At 43.4% G+C, this 17641-nt stretch overlaps 1 protein-coding gene across 2 annotated transcripts in view; it reads left to right on the forward strand.

The window, feature by feature from the left end:
* OPHN1 (oligophrenin 1) overlaps positions 1-17641 on the forward strand; it is a 235543-nt gene that overhangs the window by 133403 nt on the left and 84499 nt on the right. For both annotated transcript variants that reach the window (XR_003857530.1, XM_029607285.1), the window contains 3 exons: positions 2080-2181; positions 2410-2520; positions 15231-15335. Coding sequence is in view for 1 of the 2 variants with exons in the window: in XM_029607285.1 (XP_029463145.1) it covers positions 2080-2181; positions 2410-2520; positions 15231-15335 (318 nt within the window). In the remaining variant the exon portion in view is untranslated. The remainder of the gene's footprint in view (positions 1-2079; positions 2182-2409; positions 2521-15230; positions 15336-17641) is intronic.

Raw genomic sequence — 17641 nt, forward strand, 5'->3', positions numbered from 1 at the left:
TCTCCATATTTCTTTACGCATCCTTGTCCCAAAACAGTCTGGGTGGCTTTGGATTCCTTCGCTGGTCGAGGTCTGGAGAGAAAAACCTGTACCTTGGCTGATTGGGTTTCCATAGTAGCGGCAGCTGGTTTCCACCCCCCCACCTGGACATCACGTGCATCGCTTCCATTATGCATGGGAAACTCTGGTCCCATTGGACAGGAGAGTCAAATCTGGGTCTGCTGCACTGCATAATGGAAGCGACGCCCGCCGATTCTGTAAGGAGCACGGGGAAACGGGCACTCAGTGTTGTGCGCGCCCGCTCTCCCAACGCACGCCCAGCCACCTCTCCTGGGCGCGCGATCCTGTATTTAAATGAGGGGGGGTCATGCTAAAAGGAGGAGCTAGGGATAATTACGCGCCCCTAGCGCCTCCATGGCCTAGAAGAGGTGGTTCTGACAGCAGGCTCAGGAAACCAATGCTCAATTTTACCAGTGTCTGTTTTCTGAACCCGCTGACAGCCATTGGTTAGGAAAACGGACGCCGGTAAAATTGAGCATCCATTTTTCTAACCTGACCGGCTGGCACTTTTTATTTTTTTATTTTTTTTTAAAGATTTTTGGTTCCTCTGACGTAATATCGCTAGGATATTAAGTCGGAGGGTGTATAGAAAAGCAGTATTTTCTGCTTTTCTGTACACTTTTTTGGCCGCACTTTTTTTTTTTCAGTATCTTGGGTGAAAAACAATCTCATCAACACGCATTTGCATGTGATGAGCGCTTTTAGTTTCGGGGGTTGGTGGACGCGCGTTTTTGACGCGCTAAACCCATTACTTGTATAAAGGGTAGTGGATGCGCGTCGAAAACATGTGTCCAGCTGCGGGTAAAACAGTGCGCTCAGCCGAGCGCACTTTACAGTATCGGCCTGCATGTTTCAGCCGAACCACAGGGCTGACCTTGACAGAGCAGAGACCCAATCTTCCTTTCTGTATCCTTTGGGTCTCCAGCCATTTCAGCCCTTATCTTTTTGCATTTCCCAACTGAAACCATGCGGCCTCGCTGTGTTGGCTGAAGGCAACGCTGCCCGCAGGGATTTCCTCAGGAAATCCTTGTGATTTCCTCAGGAAATCAGGACTGGAACTATTTTAGGAATTACAAAAAGTAAAAGCTTTATTTGAACAGTTTCATTTCACAAAATTTGCATACTGAAGAAATGGTTTGTCTGCCTGGAAAGTGGAAACTAGCACAATCCAGCCAGAATGGGAGTAGTATGAACACACTAAAAAAAAAAAAAAAGTCAAGTCCCCCAATTTTCACCTGCTTCGTTGACAGTTGTGACCATTGAGGGGTTGCAAAGTCCACAGGTCATTTTGGAACTGGTAGCCAATTTTAAGAGAAGTATGCTTATAATGTTTCTTTTGAAAATTGGCTTACGCAGGTAGCCGGTGAGAAAAGTACCTCTTGACTATGCACCCTCCTTTTTCTGCACACAGAGATGAGAAACATCCGTTCTCTGTGCCCCCGGGAAGGTTTCTTCGTAACGCGGCTGACCCCCTGCACCGGGAGGGGTAATTTTCATACCCAGGGAAATAGTTTTAAAAATTGTCTTCCGCATTCTGGGAGGACGGCAGTTTACGGAGCTAGAATATTTAGCTCCCTCTTTCTGTGGTTTGCAAATTTTTTCTGCAAAAGTCAGAAAAACCTGAAGTGTCCTTTCCCAGCGCACCTCTGGGGTGAGCGTGTGACTCTGGGCCTGGCTCAGTGTGATCCTGCTCCTGTGAAGCGCTTCAGGTCCGGTTCCCTGTAATAATTCTAGATTGTGTCAGGAGAGAGTCTGAAATGGACAGTTAACTGTTTGTCATGGACGTGCAGGAAGGGATGATAGCTTGGTCTGCTGTTGGATTGTGCAGGTGGTGAAGCACATGGGCTGCAACGTTGTCATCTGAAGCAGGGCAAGAAGCATCAGGATGGTACCTCCTTAATGTAAATTCTTCATTTCAGAATTTATTTTGAGGGGAATAGGAACTTGTACTTGGGTGACTATTGCTCAGGAGAACCAGTTTCCAGAGAGTCTGAATTTTATTTGCTGTCTAAAATCTAGGAACGGAAAAAGAAATTTGACAAGGACAGTGAGAAATTTTATTCAATGCTGGATCGCCATTTGCATTTATCTTCAAAGAAAAAAGAGTCCCAGTTACAAGAGGTAATGTGGCTGTGTGATTCCTCCCCGCTCTTCCTGTCCACAGTGTTCTCTCTCTTCTCTCTTCTCTTCCTCCTCCTCATTCCTTCCTCCTCCTCATTCCTTATATCTCTGGGCAGGAAGTAGTGCCAAAGCAGCACTGCTGATGCTGGTGATTGAGAAACACAATGTAGCAGGTGGGAGTGTAGAGTTAAATCTTATTCACAGCTGCTGTGCCCCCCTCTTGTGCAGGCGGACATCCAGGTCGATAAAGAGAGGCACAGCTTCTACGAATCATCGCTGGAGTATGTCTTTCAGATCCAGGAAGTGCAGGAGAGCAAGAAGTACAGCATTGTGGAGCCGGTAAGCTTAAATATCCGGGAATCACATCCCACAGACAGCAGAAAGTAAAGCTGAAAAGTACATTTTGACTGAAAATGTCTCTCCCAGCTGTTGCGCCTAGCTTTCTACCATCCGGGAGGAAAGCTGCGTATCCCTGCAGAAGAGATCTTTAACCTGGCCCACATTCACCCTGCCAGGCCTGAGTTTTGCCCCATTGGGTGCAAGTGCTGTCAATTCTGATTTCTCTGAGGACAGCGGGACTGCCCCTATAAATGCAATGGGGTAAAACCAGGCCGGGTTCAGCCAGCAGAGCAGCCCTGCCCTACCCCGCTCCTGGGGATGCTGCAAATCAGAGGAGAGATGAGGCTGGAGAAGTATGGCAAGAGTGGATTCATTTATAAATTACCTTTTGCTTTTATTTTTTTAATCAAAAAGCACATGTAAAATAACCCCCTGGCTTCATATCAAACATAAGGAAGAAATGTTTCAGTTCTTTTTTATCAAAGCATTCTGGCAGATTCTCTCTATAAAAGAAAATGTGAAAATGGGTTGCATACACCTTTACGGGTGAATTTCTGCCTGGAAAGTGGAAACTAGCACAATCCAGCCAGGATGGGGGTAGTGTGAACACAATCAAAAGGGTCACGTCTCTCTTTTTTCATCTGTTTCGTTGACAGCTGTGACCATTGAGGGATTGCTTTTCAGTAGCCTGCCAAGGTGCAAAGTCCACGGGTCATTTTGGAACTGGTAGCCAATTTTAAAAGAAAACTCTGCTCTTTTGAAAATTGACTTATGCGGGTTGCCAGTGAGAAAAGTATCTGTTGACTATGCAAACAGGAGGTGAAAACCAGGACTGGGCTGGAAACAGTTTGTCACCTTAGATATGAAGCCCAAATGTATCAGCGTCATCCAATGAAAGATATTACCTAGGGCCTCTCAGCCTTGAGAGGGACATTTTCCAAGTCATTTTAGCTTATTAAAAATAGCCCACTCTGTGTGCAGGTAAAGTGAGGAGCAGAGTGCCACTGCGTATAATTTTCCTTCAGTGCATATTTTTTATGTTTCAACATTTTTATTAACAGTAAAAAAATTTTACAAACAAACCTCCAAGTACAGAATTTCTTAAGTACTTAGAAGGCCATTGTAAAAAAAAAAAATACAAATGACAATCAGCAATAACCTTCCCCCACCCAGAAGCACACAGGAATAGCAAGCAAATCAAGGATAACAAAATTGCTCAGCTGTACATCTTAAATGCCAGTATTCAGAATCAAGCTTCTAGCCTTGTGTGGCAGACTCTGGATATACTTCTCCAAAATATTTTAAAAAAACCAATGTCTGCATTTAACTGTAGTGGGTGTGGCCAGATTTTCCATTTGCATCATGTCATGTAGAAGATTACACCATTGCCAAAAGGAAGGCCCGTTTCCTCCTCTCCTGTTAAGAAGAATGGTGCGCTTCCCCAGAACACAGCCTTTGCGGTTATAGAGCCTATTGCCCTCAGATTGAAAGAGAAGGGGGAAAACGCTCAAACAACAAAGCTTCGGGAGTCGTGGAATAACATATCCCAAAACTGTCGAAATATAGCTGGAAATGTTTAACCACAAAGGCCGTATCTTAGCACAAAGTCAAAAGGCAGGCGAACGCGTTCCTACAGCGACTGCGCAGTGCACACATCGCTCCGTGGTACCAATGCCCGCCTTAAAGGCTAAGGCTTGAGAGAGAAATGCTCTCCTCAAAAATTCATATTGCAACTCTCTAAGGTATATATTCAAAGAGAGTTCCTTACTATGACTGAAACGAGCGGATCGTAATCTCTGAAATAAGAAATCCACCATGCACCTTCCATCTGTTCAGCAAAGGTCCAAAATCTAATTTGGGCTTCATTTTGCTTAACCCCTTATGAATTCTAGGCAAAGACAATTTCCTCACCAACTCTGGCTTGAATAATTCATCCAGGGAATCAAAAAAAAAAAGGAGAATCTATGTCCTCCCGTGGCAGAGTAACAGTCTAATGTTTCAATTGAATTTAGGAAAAATTACTTGAAACAACTCATAATGCTGTTTCAAATCGGGGAACTAATTATACTGGGCAATAACAATTTAATAAAAGATTGATTTTTTAAAATTCTATTTGTGCACGCATTGATTGTGCACAAGTGTTCAATACCACAGTAGAATATTAATATTATTATTATTAATATTAATAAATATTCTACTGTGGTATTGAACACTTGTGCACAATCAATGTGTGCACAAATAGAATAAAAAATCAATCTTTTGTTAAATTGTTATTGCCCAGTATAATTATTTGGGGCACATTATTTTTTTGCTAATTACCTATATGTGTATGTGCTTTCTACTCCGCCCTCTCTTTGTGCTCAAATCGGGGAACGACATCATCACTCCCTCATCCCCCCCCAAAACATGTTGTATTTGCGTTACATCCTTCCCCTTCCACCTCTGAAAATCAGCAGTATTATTACCAGGAGAAAAATCAAAGTTTCCTTGGATAGGTAGAAATTGAGAATAGAAAGAGAACCTCTTATATACCTTGGCTAAGGAGTTCCAAGCCCACTTCAGAGGAGCTGTCAATAAGGATTTCGACCATCCTCTTGGGAGTTTACTATAAGGCGCATGTAAAACATATCGTAAATCTAGAGGACTGACCAGAGCCCTTTCCCCCACCAGATTGACGTTAATAGATTTATCGAGTAGCCAATCCCTTAGCAGTCCTAGTATGAATGGCAAATGATAAAATTCCATATCTGGGAGCCCAAGACCTCCTTCAAATATATCAGGGCAATCCTAGCCCCCACCCCAAATCAAGGACAACAGCAAAGCATCCAAGGACTTAAAATCCCGTGCAAGGAAACGAAGGAAAAGACTTTGAAGAACATAAGATCCATTTTGGAAATATCACCGTTTGATAAAAATTAATCCTCCCAACCAGTGATAGAGGCAGTTGCTGCCAAATCTGGAACTTTTGTTTAGTATGAGCTAAAAGGTGGAAGACATTAAGCTCATGCAGCCGTTCCTAGTCAGGTGAAATCTTTAATCCCAAATACTGAATAGGTCCTGTCGCCCACCTCAAAGGAAACTCACCCGACCGTAAGGTCCATACTGAGGCTGGGAAGGTGAAAGCTTCTGATTTATCTATATTAAGTTTCAAGCTGGAAAATCCCCCAAATTGTTCAAAGAGCAGCAGAAGAGCTTTCAGGGAACTTCTGGATTAGTTAAGAACACTAAGATATTATCAGCAATTGCAGCATATTTAAGCTCTTCATGAAGTAGCTGAATCTTCTTAACCTCCACTGCCTGTTGTATTGTTCTTAAAAAAGGTTCCAAGGACAGTAAAATGAGCACTGGAGAAAGCAGGCAACCCTGACGGGTACTCTTGCCTATGGAAAAAAGCTCAGATTGCGCACCATTAGCGACCATAGACACTTTGGGCTCAGTGTATAACAGCCTTGCTGTCTGCTGATCTAATCCTGATAATCCCATTTATTCTAAAAGAAAAAATAGATAACCCCATTCTACCCTGTCTAAAGCCTTTTCTGCATCAAAACTGACAGTCAAAAAAGGCAACCGATGACTTTCCCCAAAGTCATAACTATTAACAAAAGACAAACATTCATTGAAGCATAGTGGACTCAGATAAATCCCACCTGGCCAGGTTCAATGACCTTGGGCAAAATCATAGCCAACCTGTTAGCTAATATTTTAACAAGAAGCTTCTTATCAAAATTCAATAATGATATTGGGCAATAGGAAATTGGGGATGTAAGGTCCTTCCTTTCCTTAGGTAATACTGTTATTTGCACCAAATTTACCCCCCCCCCCCCCCGCTCCAACAAGGCATGAAATACAGCCACTCTAGGCTTTGTGACATGGTCCAAGAGGGATTTGTAAAATTCAGCTGTATATCCACCAGGACCTGGTGCCTTTAAGGCTTTGGCTTTATGTATAGCTTCTTGAACTTCTAGTGAACTAATAGGTCTGTTCAGCCATGCCAAGTGATCTGCTGCAATTTGGGCATGTTGACCTTCTCCAGAAAAGCTCTATACTTCTCCTGATCGCAGCCCTCAGAGTATATAATGACTCATAAAAATGCCTCAAGAGTTTAACTATATCCTTATTAGTATTTGCCAGATTCCCCTCCTTGGTCTTAAGAGTACCAATGTAACGGGAACCTATGTTTGATTTAATAAGACAAGCTAGCAACCGACTAGACTTGTTACTGCATTGATACAATTTAAGTTTATAATAAGTTATGGATTTTACCCCACTCTGGTGGATCAGCAAATGGCCAAATAAACCCCTCTATTCTCTCTGGTGTTGAATGTAACTAAATGTTTTGGCCTTGGCCAGTTGTTTTTCCAGACAAAAAAGTTATCAATATTACTCCGTTGTTTTGCCACATAAGAAATTATATCCTCTCGGAGGATCGCCTTAGCGGTATACCAACAAAATGGGGTCATCTCTATGTTTCCCATTATGCAAGTCAAAATCTTTCCACCTTGTCTGCAGATAGTTTTGGAATTGGCACTCAAACGCCAAATAATATGGGAACCTCCATGAAAACCTCTCTTGATCTCTAATCTTCCAGCCCAGCTGTATCCAAATCAGGGTATGATCAGACATTGTGAGATCCCCAATCCCTGACTCGTAACTTGAGAAAAATGTCTTGAGAAACTAAAATGTAGTCTATCCTTGAGTACGAGGAATGTGCTCTTGACAAATGGGTAAAATATTTCTCTAGGGGAAGCCAAAGTCTCCATGGATCTACTATGTTCAAGCCCTCTTCCAGAAGATGAAACCCATTACCCTTACAAGACCAATCTCCCAAAACCTTTTGTGATTTGCCAAGACAGTGTTCTGAACTTGATTAAAATCCCCCTCTAACACCATTCCCACTTCTAATTAAAGGGATAGAAGACTCTATATGCTATGAAAGAAAAGTGGATCAAAGTTGTTAGGAGCATAGATATTACACAAGACCAACGGTTTGCGGCAAAGCTCAGCTACCAGAATCACATACTGTCCCCGTGGATCTTTGATTTCCTTTATCATTGTCAAAGGCAAATTTTTATGGATAAGAATAGCTACGCCTGCTGAACGAATATCTGCCAAAGCAAATCTAAAATCTCCCACCCACCATTTCTTCAGTTTTGATGTTCAAGATTACTTAAACGTCTCTTGTAAAAAGACCATATCCACCTTCTTCTTTTTAAGGGAAGTAAGGATTTTAGAGCGCTTTATCGCTGAGCCTATGCCACAAACATTCCATTCCATAATTTTAATTTCATTAGACATCATATCCTACCCCACATCCCGCAGCATAGCCCATGTACAAAATACAAGATATCCAAATTTCATAATGGCTAACAAAATCCTCCCAACTTGGATATCCCAAGCCCCTAAAAAACTCTATTCTCCCCACCCCCAGTCTCCCATCCCTGCAACATACATACCACCTCCTTCTTTCCTCTGGAAGATCATGTTCTATACTAAAGCCCATTCATCTCTCCCAATCCATACCCACCAGGCAGTCATACTACAACCCAACCTTCAGTTCAAATTCCTCAACTTTATTAACTCTTATAACAGGGTGCTGCCAAGCAACAAGATGCCCAATAAAAGAAGTTCCCATACCCCTTTCCTCTTTTTTCCAGAGGACCCAAATAATAGGATAAAGAGGAGTGAAAGGCAAAGATGAATCATAATGGGAACTCTGACAAATAATGCAAACTTACAAACAGAAAAAACAGCAGTTTCTAAAGTGTTGCTATGCTGTGCATTCCTCTTGCTGCTTATCAAAAAAACAACAAATAGGCAAGTTCGCAGCAGACATTTAGTTCCAAAGTGAGGAAAATAGTTTCAAAAAGGAAATTAGGCAATACACAAAAACAAACACCACCACCAGTGTAAGCACAAACCGAATGTGCATTCCCCCACACAGAAGGAAAATGAAAGTAAGCTCACAAGCTGAAATGCCAGGTCACAGAAATTGGGGTCTATCTTAATTGGACCAGAAAGTTATAACATAATGTACTGTCCCTTTTACAGAGACTATGAGAATTTGCATATAAGGACATCATCTGCCCTCGCACCCCTTCTCCGTAGAGAACCAAAACAGAATAAGTGGGAAGAAACAGAGACTTTAAACAAACAATCCAAAACTTGTACTAAGAGGCTGCTATGCATTCTTTTTCACATGTCAACACACGGATCGTGCAAAAACTGTATGGATGACAGCATCAAGTCCTGCAACACTGACATCAGAAGCCAAGGTAGTATCAATCCAAAATAAACTCCATTGCCAGGCAGACAAAAAAAAACAAAACAGAGTCCCATTTCCCTGCTAAAATTCTGAAGGACCACATGGAGTAACACAATACATAGTTAAATTCTGTAAGGCTAGGCTCCTGCTTTCTCCAGCTCCGCCATGAGCTTCTTGGCCTCCAACCCAGAGAGAGACACACCAACGCGCTTCACCCGAATGTTGTATCCTCAGCTTCTCCGGATATAGCAGCACCGATTTTACTCCCATCGAGTGCACTTTTGCACAAATCGGGGCAAATTACCAACACCTTATTTATTTATTTTAAAACAGTTATTACTTGCCCTTCCTATGTTCAGGGCAGGATACAAGGTACATACATACATAATTAAAAACGATGATACAATAAGACCTTCATACAGTCATGTCACCAAAAAACACAAGAAGGACAAAAGTGTAGCCTACGGAAATATTAAGTTGGAATACTTATCAAGAGTAGGGTTTTTGTCATAGGAATGTTTTTAATGCCTTTTTAAAGAATTTGGGCTCTTTTAATAACCTGATTTCATTTGGAAGGGAATTCCAGAATAAGGGCCTTGCTATCGAGAAAGCTTGTTCTCTAGTTTCCTCCAAATGTGCAGTATTGGGGGAGGGAACATCCAATAGGCCCCGACTAGAAGATCTCAGTAATCCTGCTGGGGTATGCAGTGATCCATGGAGAGGTAATATTATAAAGAAGGTTATGAATAATGATTGCCAATTTATAATGGATTTGAAATGTGATAGGTAACCAATATCTACAAAGGTAACCATATCTACAAAGAGACAAGGACAAGATGGAAGCGGTACAGAGAAGGGCGACCAGGAAGGTGGAGGGTCTTCATCGGATGACATACGAGGAGAGATTGAACAATCTAAATATGTACTCCCTGGAGGAAAGGAGGAGCAGGGGTGATATGATTCAGACTTTCAGATACTTGAAAAACTTTAATGATCCAAAGACAACGACAAACCTTTTCCGTCAGAAAAAAATCAGCAGAACCAGAGGTCACGAGCTGAGGCTCCAGGGAGGAAGACTAAGAACCAATGTCAGGAAGTATTTCTTCACGGAAAGGGTGGGGGATGCCTGGAATGCCCTTCCGGAGGAAGTGGTGAAGTCTAAAACTGTGAACGACTTCAAAGGGGCGTGGGATAAACACTGTGGATCCATCAAGTCTAGAGGGCATGAATAAAGAGGAGGCATTCAAACACTGCATGGAGCAGCAGTAGCCACAGAGGCATTCAAACACTGCACGGAGCGGCAGTAGCCACAGAAGCATTCATGGAGCGGGATGCCAGTGGCCAGTAGTTGGTGTTCCACCTTCACGGAGCGGAAGGATGGAGGGCTGCTATCTCCAAAAAAAACCAAAAACAAACAAACAAAAAAATAAAAACAGGGGTGGGTAAGGGTGTGGCCTGCTTGTTACAGCGGTTGCTACCCCTAATTGAGCTGGACGTTCACTTGGATGCAGATACGGTGCTGCTTTCTAAATTGGTGGTGGGGTGGAGGGGGAATTAGGGCTGGAGGGTACTGGAAGCCAATAGTAACAGGTGGGAGAGAAAAAAAAAGGGGGGGAAAAATGGATAAAGTGCGTAGCTTGCTGGGCAGACTAGATGGGCTGTTTGGTCTTCTTCTACCGTCATTTCTATGTTTCTATGTTTCAATGAAATGACTGTAGTACTGGTGTGTTATGATTACGAATGGGTGAACTAGTCAGTAATCTGGCTGCCAAATTTTGAATAATTTGATGGTGTCGGATTGTGTAGCCGAGGAACAGAGAATAACAATAAACTGGAAAAGAGGAGAGATTGAAGAACGGTGCAAAAGTCAGGGGGGATCTAATAGAGGTTTCAGGTGATGTAATAATCGAAGTTTATAGAATGAAGCTTGTGTAAGAGATTTAATGTGTTCTTGCATCAAAAGGGCGGGATCAATAATAACACCTAAATTACAAACAGTCTTTGAAATTGAGATGTTGAAGTTCTTGAAAGGAGATAGAATCATAATTTCAGTTTTTGAAATGTTGAGAGCAAGCTTGTTAGCAGTTAACCAGGTGTGAACAGTAGACAAGCAGTGTATTATGTATCCCTCTTTTTCATTCTATGAAATTTTTAGGGGGAAAAAAAGAATTGTATGTCATCTGCATATAGCTTAAAGTGTACTCCAAGGCTGGCAAGAAGATGACACAAAGAGGTCAAATAGATGTTAAATAATGCAGCAGGTAAAGCTGAGCCTTGGGGTACACTGGGATCCAAGCAGAGGCTTCGGTTTCATTCCTGAGTTGGTATGTTTGATTAGTAAGATAGGAAGAAAACCAGGACAGTACAGTGCCCACAATACCCAAAGATTGAAGTTGAGTCAGAAGAACGGTATGGTTTATGGTGTCAAAAGCTGCTGAAATGTAAAGTAAAATAAGAGCAAAAGATACTCCATGGTCAAAACTACATCTAAGTAAGTGTATCAAAACTGGAGAGTGTTATGGTGTTTGCGGAAACCGAATTGGTCTAGGATATTGTGGGAGTCAAGAAAGTTTGTGAGTTCCTGAAGGACTATGCTTTCAGTGATTTTTACTAAGGTATAGTAATGATGAAATAGGATGATAATTTGATAGTATGGTCGGATCTACTGAAGGTAGACAGCTTCGCAGAGTAATCCTAGGACACCAAGATTTTCTTCCCTTCATAACTCAGGTATTTTCTTGATCTCAGCGCCTGCATTATTTCCACTTTCTGAGAGAAATCCATGAGTCACACGATAGCGACACACTGTCAGCACTTTCCCTGTGAGGCCCCAGCCAATGTGCACGTTCAGTGTGTAATCCCCCAAGCAAGGCCGAGAGGCCTAACTCTTGTGGGAGCCAGGACTCCAAGAACCCTGATAGTTCCTTCTCACTGAGCGCTTCCAGTAGGCCAATGAAGCAAAGATTATTATGGTGGGGCCTGTTTTCAAGGTCCTCCAGCCGATCTTGCTTTTTGGATCACCGATCGAAGCGTGGCTACCTCCACCTGAGTTGTAGGGCCATCCTTCACATCTGAAATATGTTGTTCTGCTTCCATGAAACAGTACTCAAAACCTGTTACTGTTGCAGAGACCTCATTCAACTTAATTATTTTTTGGAGTTCTGGTTCTAGTGCTTCCACCACTGCTGATTTTAGATCTGCAAGTGAGGTAAGTTTGAACTCCTGCTCCGCTTCCGAGCCTGCATCCATCTTAGGATCAGGAGCTCAAGACCTCTCTTTATCGTTATCTTTTTTCGCTGTCCAAGTTTACATATCCAGAGAACAGCATTCCCAATTAGTTGCACCAGTATAAAAAAGACTACAAAAAGGCCAAAACACCAGCGAAATCTGCCCAGAATGAGTGGATTGGGAGAGATTAGGCCCAAAAGGGAAGAGAATTGCATCCATCCCTTCTCTTAGCATCACGTGATCCTCCTTCATGCATCTTTTTACGTTTTCAAAAGCAAGTGCAGAACTGAACCCAGAAAAGGCATCTACATGAAAAGGAGCTGCAAAGTTGTGCTGCAACTTCCTCTCTGGCAGTTTTTAAAGGAGAAGATTTCCCTTTGAAAATGTGTGCAAAATTCTGAGGTAAAAAGTACCCAAGAACTTTGTACTTCTGCCCTCTCAATCTGAGCCTCTGGCAAAGCTTAGGACAGCTAAAAGGGTTTTTTTTTCCAGTTAACATGAATTAGTATGTATGCATTCATTTAAAATCACTTATTTCACCAGTCCGAGTGTCTTGCTCTTGGCAGATGAACAGTGATAAACATAACATGTAATACATAAATCCGGACAGATAGAGACACCCAGGGGAATAAGATAGTAAATATAAAATGCAATACAATAAAAACAAGCCAAACAAAGCAAATAATAGCCAATGCCCTAATCTAATGAAGCGTATTCGGGCCTGCTGTGGCCACAAGAATAGTTCAGGATTACAGTAAGACTGGACCAACTTAGTTATGGTGCAGTGCTTCAAAGTTAAAAGAATCAAGAGTAGCTCACCTTGCACTGGGCATAACTAACAAGTAAATGTCCACTATCTGAGTGTATCGTGAGGTCCTAGCAGCTCCCTGGGGTCACCTCAAGCTCTCTAGGTTGCCAGGTTTTCATGAAAAAACAAGTGCTATTCCCCCCCCCCCCCCCCCCCCCCAAAAAAAAAATATCCTAAAACACATGATATTAAAACTACTTTTATTAGAAGCTATTTATACACAGAAAACACTTAAAAAATACTTTTGTAAGTGTAATGGAGGAAATACAGTGGCTTGCAATTGTATTTAACCCCCCTAAAAATGTCCATCAGATTTTTGTTGATTACATGACATTACACAGATTGTTCCAGACAGTATGCGCTAAAAGTACATTTTTAAACTCACAATGCATTATTCAGCAATGGCTTCTATCTAGCTACCCTCCCATGTAGGCCAGTTGTATGACTGACTGGTGCACCACCACTCCAGTCTCAGCCACTGAACTCTGTAGCTCCTTCAAAGTGAAAAAAAACCCCAACACAAGGGCCCCTTCTCCCCCACTCCACCAGCACATGTCTGACCCCCTCACACTCATCTCTTTCCCCCCCCAAGCACATGTCTGGTGGCCCCCACACACTCATATCACTCCTCCCCCCCCAAGCACATGTCTGACCCCCTCACACTCATCTCTTTCCCCCCCCAAGCACATGTCTGGTGGCCCCCACACACTCATATCCCTCTTCTTTTTGATTGTTGCCAGTTAAGTGCTTCACTCCCTTCAGCGTTCAAGCCTGCCGTGCTGCATAAAACCTTCCAGGATCACCAGACACTTGTTTGCAGTCAGTACCTGTCTGCCCACGTGCTCCTCGTGGCCAAGCCTCATCGGTAGCAGCAGCCAATCACAGGGACAGCTGGGCTCAAGTACCACCCACCAAGCCCAAAAAAACCAGGATTGACAGCAAAAAACACTCAATAATAAGCAACCCGCAAACTGAAAAAAAAAAAAAAAAGCCCAAACTCGCGGGAAGTAAGCGAGGTTGGCAACACTGGGCTCTTATGGCAGAGTGAAGGGAACCTCCCTTCACCCAGAATCCCTTGTGGCCTTCTGCCTTAAGTAGACCTGGGTTAAAAGCCTGAGTCGGGCTCTTTAAGTTCGAATGAGGGAGCTGTCGGTACACTCGGTTACAGATAACCACATCATAAAACGAATCGATCTGTTTCAGCTGTTGCACTTTGCAAGTAAATCCGTTGTCTGCCCTTCCTCACTGTGGCTGAAAGCACATGCCTTATCCCACGGTGCGGGCGCATTTAGCCACGTGTGCCGTTCCCAGGGGCGGGTTAGATTATTTTCCATGAAACAAGTACCTGCAGATATCTGAGAGTTGGAGGGGGAAGCAGAGAAAGAAAGCAGAGAGAAATTAGGACAGGAGACAGAGCTCGAGAGGGTCAATGAGAAGATGGAGGGGAAACGGGAAGGTGGTGGTGGAAGGAAGCAATGTGATAAAAGAAAGAGGTCAGCTGGCAGGAGAAACGGAGAAATGACAGACTGATGGAAAGGCAAATGAGGGAAAAGAGTCAGATGACTGACCAAAGAAACAGCAGCGTGTGGAAAATGTACACAACAAAGGTTTATTTCCAAGGCTTATTGTCAGTTTAATGGTTTTATGATTTTTGAGCATTTAAAATTATTTAGTATATACATTGTAATAAATGGTTCTTAAAATTATGGGGTAAATTTCAAAACAACGGTTGTGAATTTGGTGGTTAAAATCAGGGGTCCCATGTCTACCTTGGCCCTATGCACTGAGTGTGGCGTGCGCATAAAAATAAGTCTCTAATTTCATTACACACAAATCTACCCACAGAAAAAAGCGGCAGCTCTTAGAAACTCAAGTATGCCAATGTCCATTGGCCTGTGCAAGGCTGAGCCTGTGTGGCTGGCCCCTAAGAATTTGGCCTGGATCTTGGATTTCTCTGACCTGGCGTCTTCCAAGTAAAATCCTTTCCTAACGTTTGGCAATTCTTTTTGAGGACGGGTGTCCAAAACTGAACGCTGTACTCCAAGAGAGGTCTGACAAATACCTTTATACGGCGGTGAGATGAGATCCTCCTTCCTTCCCCCTGCACCAACGCACGCCCAGCTTTGCACACTCCCATGTCCGCTTCCTGATTAGTGTCACCAGTATTGCCTCATTCAGAGAATGCTGTATAAGCATATGCTTGTGCCCCCAAATATCACCCAAGACTTGTCCTTGTCAAATCTTTTGTAACACTCGTCTGCACACTTACCTATGGTATCTGTAACCTGTTAAATTGGCGAGTCCTGTGTATTCCTTTCCGCAAATCATTGCTAGAGACATTTAATACGTGTGTTGCATTGCACTTTGCCTGTATGAAAGGTCCTGCAAGCTCCATGTTTCTTCTCTTGGCAGGTTCTGACTTTCCTTCACTGCCTCTTCACAGCCAATAACCTAACTTTTGAACTGACTCAGGATTTCCTCCCTTACAAACAGCAGCTCCAGCTCAGTCTGCAAAATGTAAGTGTGCTCAGATTTTGTATTACTTCACCCTGTTCCCCAGCTTCTCCTCCAGGGTCCGACCTGCTTTATCCTCCTGCTTTCTCTGATACCAGCCCCCACTGTAGTTATTTATTTATTTAAAATAATTATTACCCGCCCTTGCATGATTCAGGAAGGGCGGCTACTGAATAATATTTCCAAAGCCGCTTCCCTTTCAGTTCTAATCACTTCCTTCAGTGACCTTCAGAGTATTGTGAGCACGGGTTTAACCAGACAGTAACAGGGTTTGTCAGTGCTGGGCCGGATCTTGCTCGCCCTAGGAGAGAGTCTTCTGTGAGCTTTGCATGGGAAGGAAGAGGCGGTGACAGCTGACTCTTAGGCTGAGCAGGAAGCGCAGAAGAATTTGTATCTGTCGGTGTTACCAACGATCAGATTATAGATGATTAGAATATCAGCCACCTTTTCGAAACATCAAGATTAAAAGGCTCTCTGTCCCCAGCCGTTAACTAATGAAGGCGAGCACAGGCAATGTGTGTCCAGTGACTGAGGATGCAGATAGCATGTGTTCTGGGGTGGGATGGCGTTTGTAGAATGTGTTGTGCTCTCTGCCTGGCTGATTGCTTTTCTGGGATTCATGAATGGAATGCTAACTTTGCTTAGTCTCGTCTCTGTGCACATTTTGGCAGCAAGGCTGGGCCTTCATCTGTGATGTACACTCACTCTCACTCACACACTCTCTCTCTCACTCACTCACACTCTCACACTCACTCACTCACACACACTCTATAGTTGAGAGAGCAGCTGATCTCCAGGCTTGTAGAACGGGAATTTGCAGCTCTTTCAACGAGAAATCATGTTACTGAGATTTTAGTTCCACATTCTTGGTTCTGCTTTTAGCCTTTTGCCGTTCTATTTTAAACCTTTTTTAATGAAATGAAAGATTTAGGATCCCAGGGTCTGACACTGGACCAGTATTAGTTTTATCAATGTGGCCCCACAGCACTGCAAATGTAATAATCAGAGGGAGCAGCATCTGAAACACTAACTCATCAGGATTGGCCAATCTGGTCACTTCAATTTCCATATATTTACTGCTGCACCTGGCTGTAAATAAGAATCCGTGACTTTCAAGCTTCAGTTTTACCAACCCTGGTCCATTACATAGAAAGACTAAGAATAAATAGGTTGACATGTTGAAGGCTTGACCTAGAATGAGAACATGGGCTGTATGGTTGTACTGCAGGTTTTATAGCATGGAAAACGCCACACAGACAGGGTCGTCACCACATCAGAGTCTTGTGTTTAACCCTTCTTTAATACTCTTCAACTTCTGAGTTTCCAAAATGGGTAGAATTTAGGTTGGGGAAGCGAGCGAATGAGCATGCAGCTCGCGCATATGTGGACAGAGCCTTGGCAAAACTAAATATTGGTATACTAAATATTCAGCAGAATGACAGAGATAATGAGTGGTAGAGAAGGAAAACTTTAAGCTTGTGCCTACATTTTATCTCTCATGATGTACCCAGAGCAGAGTTACTGACCATCCTCAAAGACTTTGTGATGAAAAATAGGTGCAGAGCTCAGATTTAAATGTAATGAGTATGGAGATGGGATAGAAGCACTGCATGTGGTGAGTATAGAGATGGACACAGAGTCATTGAAAATCAATGGGACCATCGGTTCTGTCGATGCCATTGGCAGACAGGAGCACCAGAGTCGTCTGACCATCGTCGATCTCTTCCAGGTCGAGTACGTCGGGTTCCTCATCATTGGCCTCTGCACCGGGGAAGGACCAGGCCGAACATTGAGGGAAGCTGAAGAAGCATCGGTACTGGTCCCTGTCGATGCATGGTGCTGGGCATCAGGATGCACCAGCTTTTGCTACAATGCTCCCAAAGCGATCCCTGATGAGGATCGTCAAACCTCCATCGGTGCTCTCAGTCCGTGATGGACTCCACCAGTCCTGATGCCATTCACCAATCCCTTGAGGGTCCAAAGAGGATCTTGCCACCCCTTCTTCCTCCTTACTCCCAGTCTGTGGTTGGCATCGGCAACATTGAGGAAGAGCTGGAGTGCCAAGTCCAGCTAGCGGTGGACCGGGCACTGCAGGGCTTCGGTCCTGTGGCACGGACCTGGTGCCACCCCGTCCTTGTACCGCTTCTGAAGAAGCTCATCGTATTCATCGGTGTGTAACCAACCCATCTGGTTTCAGTTCCTGGAATAGCATTGGTGCCTGGCGGGGCACCAAGGCCTTCCCCTACCAATTCAGTGGTTGTCACTGGTTCCTCAGAGGAAGAAGATCAACAGAGGCTGGTAGAGATGCC

Source organism: Rhinatrema bivittatum, chromosome 6 (assembly GCF_901001135.1).
Source record: "Rhinatrema bivittatum chromosome 6, aRhiBiv1.1, whole genome shotgun sequence".
In the NCBI taxonomy this organism is placed as follows: domain Eukaryota; kingdom Metazoa; phylum Chordata; class Amphibia; order Gymnophiona; family Rhinatrematidae; genus Rhinatrema; species Rhinatrema bivittatum.